This window comes from Oncorhynchus kisutch, linkage group LG7 (assembly GCF_002021735.2).
Source record: "Oncorhynchus kisutch isolate 150728-3 linkage group LG7, Okis_V2, whole genome shotgun sequence".
NCBI classification, from domain to species: domain Eukaryota; kingdom Metazoa; phylum Chordata; class Actinopteri; order Salmoniformes; family Salmonidae; genus Oncorhynchus; species Oncorhynchus kisutch.
Genome location: NC_034180.2, coordinates 55,270,429 through 55,282,860, shown reverse-complemented (window position 1 = coordinate 55,282,860; position 12,432 = coordinate 55,270,429). Strand labels below are relative to the sequence as shown.

The 12,432-nt window shown below is 45.7% G+C and overlaps 1 protein-coding gene across 2 annotated transcripts in view; it reads right to left on the bottom strand.

Annotated features, from left to right (window-relative positions):
- wdr32 (WD repeat domain 32) overlaps positions 1–12,432 on the bottom strand; it is a 30,558-nt gene continuing 18,126 nt past the window's right edge. The window contains exons 6-8 of one of the 2 annotated variants that reach the window (XM_031829384.1): positions 11,297–11,475; positions 1,098–1,264; positions 1–470 (exon numbers count right to left, since the gene is read on the bottom strand). In XM_031829384.1, the coding sequence (XP_031685244.1) occupies positions 266–470; positions 1,098–1,264; positions 11,297–11,475 (551 nt within the window). In that variant the 3' untranslated portion in view covers positions 1–265. The remainder of the gene's footprint in view (positions 471–1,097; positions 1,265–11,296; positions 11,476–12,432) is intronic. The other variant, XM_031829386.1, reaches the window with a different exon arrangement.

Sequence of the window (12,432 nt, the reverse complement as noted above, 5' to 3'; positions counted from 1 at the left end):
TGTGGCGGTTGAGCTCGGCTTTTGCCAAAGTGTTCTTGACTCAGAAAAGGTTGGTGCCCATTGCATCGGGGTATAACGGTAGCAAAACCAAGTTCAAGGTAGTCCCTTCGTTTCCGGTTTCTTCCGTTTGGCGCCTAATGAATAAAGGTCTACTTGATTACCAGAGTGTCCCCCAAAAAAATGGCACCCTATTCCCTAAAATAGTGCACTACTTTTGACCAGAACCCATAGGGAATAGGGGGGGCCATTTGGGACAGCCCCGCTGTTAGAACCTGGGCTGGTATAAGGCGACGCGGCCACTGAGACAGCCTGACGCCAGCTGGCAGTGGGTTGGGGAGAACTTGGTGGTGAGGACCACATCACTGTGGGAGTAGATGGACCGCACCTCTCGGAGACAGCTGGTCTGTACGGGAAGGCAGTCAGTCAGCTCCATACAGTTCTCGTCGAAGGACAGCAGTCGTACTCCGTACCTGCTGGGACAATACTTGATTACAAAAGTGGAACACTGTGTCCGAGCTCCAAATAGACCCCAATCCAGACACACTCGTGGAGATCGGAGATTTTATAGGCTAAGCAATATGACAATAAGTGCACCTTGCCCTCTGACAGGCTAAGCAATATGACAATAAGTGCACCTTGCCCTCTGATAGGCTAAGCAATACGACAATAAGTGCACCTTGCCCTCTGATATGCTAAGCAATACGACAATAAGTGCACCTTGCCCTCTGATATGCTAAGCAATATGACAATAAGTGCACCTTGCCCTCTGATAGGCTAAGCAATATGACAATAAGTGCACCTTGCCCTCTGATAGGCTAAGCAATACGACAATAAGTGCACCTTGCCCTCTGATAGGCTAAGCAATACGACAATAAGTGCACCTTGCCCTCTGATAGGCTAAGCAATATGACAATAAGTTCTCCCTACCCATAGAGGGAGCAGATGTCATAATACTCTCTACCCATAGGGGCAGCAGATGTCATAATACTCTCTACCCGTAGGGGCAGCAGATGTCATAATACTCTCTACCCGTAGGGGCAGCAGATGTCATAATACTCTCTACCCATAGAGGGAGCAGATGTCATAATACTCTCTACCCGTAGGGGGAGCAGATGAGCCGCCCATCAGGACTGAAGCACAACTCCTTGATGTAGCCCCTCCCCACGTTAGCCTCCTCGATGTAGTGGGTCAGACGTAGAGAGCAGCGCGGGGAGACGGGGGGACGTGTAGGGGAGCCATCCTGGAACTCATACACACATGTCCACTGGAGAGGAGAGAGAGAGGGAAGAGGAGAGAGGCAGGGAGGAGGAGAGTGAAGGGGAAGGACAGAGGAATAGGAGAGGAAGAGGAGAGAAAGGAGGGAGTTGGAGAAGAGAGGGAGGGAGGAGGAGAGAGGGGGAGAAGAGAGGGAGGATAACAGGAAGACAGAGGAAGAGTGGAGAAACAGAAGAGGGTTAGAGACTAAACGTAACCTGCTCATCAATGCTGACAGACAGAGCATGTCCAAGTGCAATCTTAATTGGACCCCAAAGCCCTTGTGGAGATCTGAGAGGATTTGATTGGTACAAGCAATAATGAAACGTCCACCGAGCCAATCAAAGGGCAAGGTGGAGATACAGGGCCTTCAGAAAGTATTCACACCCCTTGACTTATTCCACATTTTGTTGTTACAGCCGGAATTAAAAGATAAACTCACCCATCTACACATAATAATGACAAAGCAAAAAACCTGTTTTTTAGAAATGTTAACAAATTTATTGTAAACTAAATCCAGAAATATTGAATTTACATAAGTATTCACACAGCTCAGTCAATACTCTGTCAAGCCCCTTTGGCAGCGAAAACAGCGGAGAGTCTTTCTGGGTAGGTTTCTTTAAGAGATTTCCACACCTGGATTGTGAAACATTTACCAATTATTATTATTTTTTAATTGTTGAAACTCTGTCAAATTGGTTGTTGATCATTGTTAAGACAACCATTTTTCAGGTCTTACCATAGATTTAACTAGATTTAAGTCAACACTGTACAAAGTGTGATTAATACCTCTACCATGCTCAAAGGTACATTAAAGAACTACTTAAGTCGTTTTTTCGGGATATCTGTACTTTACTATTTATATTCTTCCCTACTTTTACATTCCAAAAGAAAAGAAAAGTACTTTTTACACCGGACATTGTCCCTGACACTCAAAAGCATTAGTTACATTGTCCCTGACACTCAAAAGCATTAGTTACATTGTCCCTGACACTCAAAAGCATTAGTTACATTGTCCCTGACACTCAAAAGCATGAGTTACATTGTCCCTGACACTCAAAAGCATGAGTTACATTGTCCCTGACACTCAAAAGCATTAGTTACATTGTCCCTGACACTCAAAAGCATGAGTTACATTGTCCCTGACACTCAAAAGCATTAGTTACATTGTCCCTGACACTCAAAAGCATTAGTTACATTGTCCCTGACACTCAAAAGCATTAGTTACATTGTCCCTGACACTCAAAAGCATTAGTTACATTGTCCCTGACACTCAAAAGCATTAGTTACATTGTCCCTGACACTCAAAAGCATTAGTTACATTGTCCCTGACACTCAAAAGCATTAGTTACATTGTCCCTGACACTCAAAAGCATTAGTTACATTGTCCCTGACACTCAAAAGCATTAGTTACATTGTCCCTGACACTCAAAAGCATTAGTTACATTGTCCCTGACACTCAAAAGCATTAGTTACATTGTCCCTGACACTCAAAAGCATTAGTTACATTGTCCCTGACACTCAAAAGCATTAGTTACATTGTCCCTGACACTCAAAAGCATTAGTTACATTGTCCCTGACACTCAAAAGCATTAGTTACATTGTCCCTGACACTCAAAAGCATTAGTTACATTGTCCCTGACACTCAAAGCATTAGTTACATTGTCCCTGACACTCAAAAGCATTAGTTACATTGTCCCTGACACTCAAAAGCATTAGTTACATTGTCCCTGACACTCAAAAGCATTAGTTACATTGTCCCTGACACTCAAAAGCATTAGTTACATTGTCCCTGACACTCAAAAGCATTAGTTACATTGTCCCTGACACTCAAAAGCATTAGTTACATTGTCCCTGACACTCAAAAGCATTAGTTACATTGTCCCTGACACTCAAAAGCATTAGTTACATTGTCCCTGACACTCAAAAGCATTAGTTACATTGTCCCCTGACACTCAAAAGCATTAGTTACATTGTCCCTGACACTCAAAAGCATTAGTTACATTGTCCCTGACACTCAAAAGCATTAGTTACATTGTCCCTGACACTCAAAAGCATTAGTTACATTGTCCCTGACACTCAAAAGCATTAGTTACATTGTCCCTGACACTCAAAAGCATTAGTTACATTGTCCCTGACACTCAAAAGCATTAGTTACATTGTCCCTGACACTCAAAAGCATTAGTTACATTGTCCCTGACACTCAAAAGCATTAGTTACATTGTCCCTGACACTCAAAAGCATTAGTTACATTGTCCCTGACACTCAAAAGCATTAGTTACATTGTCCCTGACACTCAAAAGCATTAGTTACATTGTCCCTGACACTCAAAAGCATTAGTTACATTGTCCCTGACACTCAAAAGCATTAGTTACATTGTCCCTGACACTCAAAAGCATTAGTTACATTGTCCCTGACACTCAAAAGCATTAGTTACATTGTCCCTGACACTCAAAAGCATTAGTTACATTGTCCCTGACACTCAAAAGCATTAGTTACATTGTCCCTGACACTCAAAGCATTAGTTACATTGTCCCTGACACTCAAAAGCATTAGTTACATTGTCCCTGACACTCAAAGCATTAGTTACATTGTCCCTGACACTCAAAAGCATTAGTTACATTGTCCCTGACACTCAAAAGCATTAGTTACATTGTCCCTGACACTCAAAAGCATTAGTTACATTGTCCCTGACACTCAAAAGCATTAGTTACATTGTCCCTGACACTCAAAAGCATTAGTTACATTGTCCCTGACACTCAAAAGCATTAGTTACATTGTCCCTGACACTCAAAAGCATTAGTTACATTGTCCCTGACACTCAAAAGCATTAGTTACATTGTCCCTGACACTCAAAAGCATTAGTTACATTGTCCCTGACACTCAAAAGCATTAGTTACATTGTCCCTGACACTCAAAAGCATTAGTTACATTGTCCCTGACACTCAAAAGCATTAGTTACATTGTCCCTGACACTCAAAAGCATTAGTTACATTGTCCCTGACACTCAAAAGCATTAGTTACATTGTCCCTGACACTCAAAAGCATTAGTTACATTGTCCCTGACACTCAAAAGCATTAGTTACATTGTCCCTGACACTCAAAAGCATTAGTTACATTGTCCCTGACACTCAAAGCATTAGTTACATTGTCCCTGACACTCAAAAGCATTAGTTACATTGTCCCTGACACTCAAAAGCATTAGTTACATTGTCCCTGACACTCAAAAGCATTAGTTACATTGTCCCTGACACTCAAAAGCATTAGTTACATTGTCCCTGACACTCAAAAGCATTAGTTACATTGTCCCTGACACTCAAAAGCATTAGTTACATTGTCCCTGACACTCAAAAGCATTAGTTACATTGTCCCTGACACTCAAAAGCATTAGTTACATTGTCCCTGACACTCAAAAGCATTAGTTACATTGTCCCTGACACTCAAAAGCATTAGTTACATTGTCCCTGACACTCAAAAGCATTAGTTACATTGTCCCTGACACTCAAAAGCATTAGTTACATTGTCCCTGACACTCAAAAGCATTAGTTACATTGTCCCTGACACTCAAAAGCATTAGTTACATTGTCCCTGACACTCAAAAGCATTAGTTACATTGTCCCTGACACTCAAAAGCATTAGTTACATTGTCCCTGACACTCAAAAGCATTAGTTACATTGTCCCTGACACTCAAAAGCATTAGTTACATTGTCCCTGACACTCAAAGCATTAGTTACATTGTCCCTGACACTCAAAAGCATTAGTTACATTGTCCCTGACACTCAAAAGCATTAGTTACATTGTCCCTGACACTCAAAAGCATTAGTTACATTGTCCCTGACACTCAAAAGCATTAGTTACATTGTCCCTGACACTCAAAAGCATTAGTTACATTGTCCCTGACACTCAAAAGCATTAGTTACATTGTCCCTGACACTCAAAAGCATTAGTTACATTGTCCCTGACACTCAAAAGCATGAGTTACATTGTCCCTGACACTCAAAAGCATGAGTTACATTGTCCCTGACACTCAAAAGCATGAGTTACATTGTCCCTGACACTCAAAAGCATGAGTTACATTGTCCCTGACACTCAAAAGCATGAGTTACATTGTCCCTGACACTCAAAAGCATGAGTTACATTGTCCCTGACACTCAAAAGCATTAGTTACATTGTCCCTGACACTCAAAAGCATTAGTTACATTGTCCCTGACACTCAAAAGCATTAGTTACATTGTCCCTGACACTCAAAAGCATTAGTTACATTGTCCCTGACACTCAAAAGCATGAGTTACATTGTCCCTGACACTCAAAAGCATGAGTTACATTGTCCCTGACACTCAAAAGCATGAGTTACATTGTCCCTGACACTCAAAAGCATGAGTTACATTGTCCCTGACACTCAAAAGCATTAGTTACATTGTCCCTGACACTCAAAAGCATTAGTTACATTGTCCCTGACACTCAAAAGCATTAGTTACATTGTCCCTGACACTCAAAAGCATTAGTTACATTGTCCCTGACACTCAAAAGCATTAGTTACATTGTCCCTGACACTCAAAAGCATTAGTTACATTGTCCCTGACACTCAAAAGCATTAGTTACATTGTCCCTGACACTCAAAAGCATTAGTTATTGTCCCTGACACTCAAAAGCATTAGTTACATTGTCCCTGACACTCAAAAGCATTAGTTACATTGTCCCTGACACTCAAAAGCATTAGTTACATTGTCCCTGACACTCAAAAGCATTAGTTACATTGTCCCTGACACTCAAAAGCATTAGTTACATTGTCCCTGACACTCAAAAGCATTAGTTACATTGTCCCTGACACTCAAAAGCATTAGTTACATTGTCCCTGACACTCAAAAGCATTAGTTACATTGTCCCTGACACTCAAAAGCATTAGTTACATTGTCCCTGACACTCAAAAGCATTAGTTACATTGTCCCTGACACTCAAAAGCATTAGTTACATTGTCCCTGACACTCAAAAGCATTAGTTACATTGTCCCTGACACTCAAAAGCATTAGTTACATTGTCCCTGACACTCAAAAGCATTAGTTACATTGTCCCTGACACTCAAAAGCATTAGTTACATTGTCCCTGACACTCAAAAGCATTAGTTACATTGTCCCTGACACTCAAAAGCATTAGTTACATTGTCCCTGACACTCAAAAGCATTAGTTACATTGTCCCTGACACTCAAAAGCATTAGTTACATTGTCCCTGACACTCAAAAGCATTAGTTACATTGTCCCTGACACTCAAAAGCATTAGTTACATTGTCCCTGACACTCAAAAGCATTAGTTACATTGTCCCTGACACTCAAAAGCATTAGTTACATTGTCCCTGACACTCAAAAGCATTAGTTACATTGTCCCTGACACTCAAAAGCATTAGTTACATTGTCCCTGACACTCAAAAGCATTAGTTACATTGTCCCTGACACTCAAAAGCATTAGTTACATTGTCCCTGACACTCAAAAGCATTAGTTACATTTTGAATGCTTAGCAGGACAGGAAATTAGCCCAATTCACAAACTTATCAAGAGAACATCCCTGGTCATCCCTTCTGCCTCTGATCTGGAGGACTCACTAAACAGACAACATCCCTGGTCATCCCTACTGCCTCTGATCTGGAGGACTCACTAAACAGAGAACATCCCTGGTCATCCCTACTGCCTCTGATCTGGAGGACTCACTAAACAGACAACATCCCTGGTCATCCCTACTGCCTCTGATCTGGAGGACTCACTAAACAGAGAACATCCCTGGTCATCCCTACTGCCTCTGATCTGGAGGACTCACTAAACAGAGAACATCCCTGGTCATCCCTACTGCCTCTGATCTGGAGGACACACTAAACAGAGAACATCCCTGGTCATCCCTACTACCTCTGATCTGGAGGACTCACTAAACAGAGAACATCCCTGGTCATCCCTACTACCTCTGATCTGGAGGACTCACTAAACAGAGAACATCCCTGGTCATCCCTACTGCCTCTGATCTGGAGGACTCACTAAACAGACAACATCCCTGGTCATCCCTACTGCCTCTGATCTGGAGGACTCACTAAACAGACAACATCCCTGGTCATCCCTACTGCCTCTGATCTGGAGGACTCACTAAACAGAGAACATCCCTGGTCATCCCTACTGCCTCTGATCTGGAGGACTCACTAAACAGAGAACATCCCTGGTCATCCCTACTACCTCTGATCTGGAGGACTCACTAAACAGACAACATCCCTGGTCATCCCTACTGCCTCTGATCTGGAGGACTCACTAAACAGACAACATCCCTGGTCATCCCTACTGCCTCTGATCTGGAGGACTCACTAAACAGAGAACATCCCTGGTCATCCCTACTGCCTCTGATCTGGAGGACTCACTAAACAGAGAACATCCCTGGTCATCCCTACTGCCTCTGATCTGGAGGACTCACTAAACAGACAACATCCCTGGTCATCCCTACTGCCTCTGATCTGGAGGACTCACTAAACAGAGAACATCCCTGGTCATCCCTACTGCCTCTGATCTGGAGGACTCACTAAACAGAGAACATCCCTGGTCATCCCTACTGCCTCTGATCTGGAGGACACACTAAACAGAGAACATCCCTGGTCATCCCTACTACCTCTGATCTGGAGGACTCACTAAACAGAGAACATCCCTGGTCATCCCTACTACCTCTGATCTGGAGGACTCACTAAACAGAGAACATCCCTGGTCATCCCTACTGCCTCTGATCTGGAGGACTCACTAAACAGAGAACATCCCTGGTCATCTCTACTGCCTCTGATCTGGAGGACTCACTAAACAGAGAACATCCCTGGTCATCCCTACTGCCTCTGATCTGGAGGACTCACTAAACAGAGAACATCCCTGGTCATCCCTACTGGCTCTGATCTGGAGGACTCACTAAACAGAGAACATCCCTGGTCATCCCTACTGCCTCTGATCTGGAGGACTCACTAAACAGAGAACATCCCTGGTCATCCCTACTGACTCTGATCTGGAGGACTCACTAGACAGAGAACATCCCTGGTCGTCCCTACTGCCTCTGATCTGGAGGACTCACTAAACAGAGAACATCCCTGGTCATCCCTACTGACTCTGATCTGGAGGACTCACTAGACAGAGAACATCCCTGGTCATCCCTACTGCCTCTGATCTGGAGGACTCACTAAACAGAGAACATCCCTGGTCCTACTGCCTCTGATCTGGAGGACTCACTAAACAGAGAACATCCCTGGTCCTACTGCCTCTGATCTGGAGGACTCACTAAACAGAGAACATCCCTGGTCCTACTGCCTCTGATCTGGAGGACTCACTAAACAGAGAACATTCCTGGTCATCCCTACTGCCTCTGATCTGGAGGACTCACTAAACAGAGAACATCCCTGGTCATCCCTACTGCCTCTGATCTGGAGGACTCACTAAACAGAGGACATCCCTGGTCATCCCTACTGCCTCTGATCTGGAGGACTCACTAAACAGAGGACATCCCTGGTCATCCCTACTGCCTCTGATCTGGAGGACTCACGAAACAGAAAACATCCCTTGTCATCCCTACTGCCTCTGATCTGGAGGACTCACTAAACAGAGAACATCCCTGGTCCTACTGCCTCTGATCTGGAGGACTCACTAAACAGAGAACATCCCTGGTCCTACTGCCTCTGATCTGGAGGACTCACTAAACAGAGAACATCCCTGGTCCTACTGCCTCTGATCTGGAGGACTCACTAAACAGAGAACATCCCTGGTCCTACTGCCTCTGATCTGGAGGACTCACTAAACAGAGAACATCCCTGGTCCTACTGCCTCTGATCTGGAGGACTCACTAAACAGAGAACATCCCTGGTCCTACTGCCTCTGAGGTAAATGATGTCTGATCCCTACTGCCTCTGATACCTCTGAGGTAAATGATGTCTGATCCCTACTGCCTCTGATACCTCTGAGGGTTGGAGCCCCTTTCTATTTGTAAATTTTTTAGTTTTTATTTAATAAATCATGCCATCTGAAAAGATAAATAATTTACTTTTACTTTTGATACTTAAGTATATTTAGAACCAAATACTTTAGACTTTTACTGGTGTATTATTTAACTGGGTGATTTTTACTTGAGTAAATGTTCTATAGGGAAAGAACGCAGGTTCTAGAACGCCCTTCAGGCCAATCAGAAACAAGTATTCAAAAATGCCATAGTATAATTTTAATGAATTTGGAAAACATGACATTATGGGGTTATTGTGTGTCGACCAGAGAGAAAAACAACCTCAACTTAATACGTTTTAAATTCAGGTTGTAACACACAAAAAATACTTTGGCGTTACGATAAAGAGGAATCATGAAGTAGATGATGTAGGGGAGAGGTGCGTGTGTTGATGTAGGGGAGAGGTGCGTGTGTTGATGTAGGGGAGAGGTGCGTGTGTTGATGTAGGGGAGAGGTGCGTGTGTTGATGTAGGGGAGAGGTGCGTGTGTTGATGTAGGGGAGAGGTGCGTGTGTTGATGTAGGGGAGAGGTGCGTGTGTTGATGTAGGGGAGAGGTGCGTGTGTTGATGTAGGGGAGAGGTGCGTGTGTTGATGTAGGGGAGAGGTGCGTGTGTTGATGTAGAGGAGAGGTGCGTGTGTTGATGTAGGGGAGAGGTGCGTGTGTTGATGTAGGGGAGAGGTGCGTGTGTTGATGTAGGGGAGAGGTGCGTGTGTTGATGTAGGGGAGAGGTGCGTGTGTTGATGTAGGGAGAGGTGCGTGTTGATGTAGGGGAGAGGTGCGTGTGTTGATGTAGGGGAGAGGTGCGTGTGTTGATGTAGGGGAGAGGTGCGTGTGTTGATGTAGGGGAGAGGTGCGTGTTGATGTAGGGGAGAGGTGCGTGTGTTGATGTAGGGGAGAGGTGCGTGTGTTGATGTAGGGGAGAGGTGCGTGTGTTGATGTAGGGAGAGGTGCGTGTGTTGATGTAGGGGAGAGGTGCGTGTGTTGATGTAGGGAGAGGTGCGTGTTGATGTAGGGGAGAGGTGCGTGTTGATGTAGGGAGAGGTGCGTGTTGATGTAGGGGAGAGGTGCGTGTTGATGTAGGGGAGAGGTGCGTGTTGATGTAGGGGAGAGGTGCGTGTTGATGTAGGGGAGAGGTGCGTGTTGATGTAGGGGAGAGGTGCGTGTTGATGTAGGGGAGAGGTGCGTGTTGATGTAGGGGAGAGGTGCGTGTTGATGTAGGGGAGAGGTGCGTGTTGATGTAGGGGAGAGGTGCGTGTTGATGTAGGGGAGAGGTGCGTGTTGATGTAGGGGAGAGGTGCGTGTTGATGTAGGGGAGAGGTGCGTGTTGATGTAGGGGAGAGGTGCGTGTTGATGTAGGGGAGAGGTGCGTGTTGATGTAGGGGAGAGGTGCGTGTTGATGTAGGGGAGAGGTGCGTGTTGATGTAGGGGAGAGGTGCGTGTTGATGTAGGGGAGAGGTGCGTGTTGATGTAGGGGAGAGGTGCGTGTTGATGTAGGGGAGAGGTGCGTGTTGATGTAGGGGAGAGGTGCGTGTGGATGTAGGGGAGAGGTGCGTGTGGATGTAGGGGAGAGGTGCGTGTTGATGTAGGGAGAGGTGCGTGTTGATGTAGGGGAGAGGTGCGTGTTGATGTAGGGGAGAGGTGCGTGTTGATGTAGGGAGAGGTGCGTGTTGATGTAGGGGAGAGGTGCGTGTTGATGTAGGGGAGAGGTGTGTGTTGATGTAGGGGAGAGGTGTGTGTTGATGTAGGGGAGAGGTGTGTGTTGATGTAGGGGAGAGGTGCGTGTTGATGTAGGGAGAGGTGCGTGTTGATGTAGGGGAGAGGTGCGTGTTGATGTAGGGGAGAGGTGCGTGTTGATGTAGGGGAGAGGTGTGTGTTGATGTAGGGGAGAGGTGTGTGTTGATGTAGGGGAGAGGTGCGTGTTGATGTAGGGAGAGGTGCGTGTTGATGTAGGGGAGAGGTGCGTGTGTTGATGTAGGGGAGAGGTGCGTGTTGATGTAGGGAGAGGTGCGTGTAGATGTCGGGGTGCAGTGTGGTGAAAGTTACCTCCTGGGGGTTTTGGGGGGTCAGGTGACTCACCTCCTGGTCATCCATGTTGGAGGAGCAGCGTATGAGGGCAGCCCAGCCTTTAGGGTGAAGCTGGAGAGAGGTGATGCAGTTCCCCCTGTCCCTCTCTCCTGGGATCTCTGGAGTCAACACCTCCAAACTATTCCTGGGGGAGAGACCTGGGAGAGGGAAGAGGGGCAGCAACATGAAGTTAACACGAGGGCTGGCACCACGACCTCCTAACCGTGTAGGTTAGTGTTAACACGAGGGCTGGCACCACGACCTCCTAACCGTGTAGGTTAGTGTTAACACGAGGGCTGGCACCACGACCTCCTAACCGTGTAGGTTAGTGTTAACACGAGGGCTGGCACCACGACCTCCTAACCGTGTAGGTTAGTGTTAACACGAGGGCTGGCACCACGACCTCCTAACCGTGTAGGTTAGTGTTAACACGAGGGCTGGCACAACGACCTCCTAACCGTGTAGGTTAGTGTTAACACGAGGGCTGGCACAACGACCTCCTAACCGTGTAGGTTAGTGTTAACACGAGGGCTGGCACCACGACCTCCTAACCGTGTAGGTTAGTGTTAACACGAGGGCTGGCACCACGACCTCCTAACCGTGTAGGTTAGTGTTAACACGAGGGCTGGCACAACGACCTCCTAACCGTGTAGGTTAGTGTTAACACGAGGGCTGGCACAACGACCTCCTAACCGTGTAGGTTAGTGTTAACACGAGGGCTGGCACCACGACCTCCTAACCGTGTAGGTTAGTGTTAACACGAGGGCTGGCACAACGACCTCCTAACCGTGTAGGTTAGTGTTAACACGAGGGCTGGCACAACGACCTCCTAACCGTGTAGGTTAGTTATGTGTAGTTATGGGTACAGACAGTCATAACCAATAAAAAACAAACACCTGTTCTGTTCCATCTATGTGTTTCTATGGCAACACACACAGTCAGCAGAACATATGAAACAAAGGTTATTACTGTGACCGCTGTCATGACCGTGACCGCTGTCATTTGGCTGGTCAATTACACGGCCGTCAAAGTTTCAGTCAACACATCACATTACATAGAGGGGAGAGTATAACACACTGACAGTCAACACATCACATTACATAGAGGGGAGAATA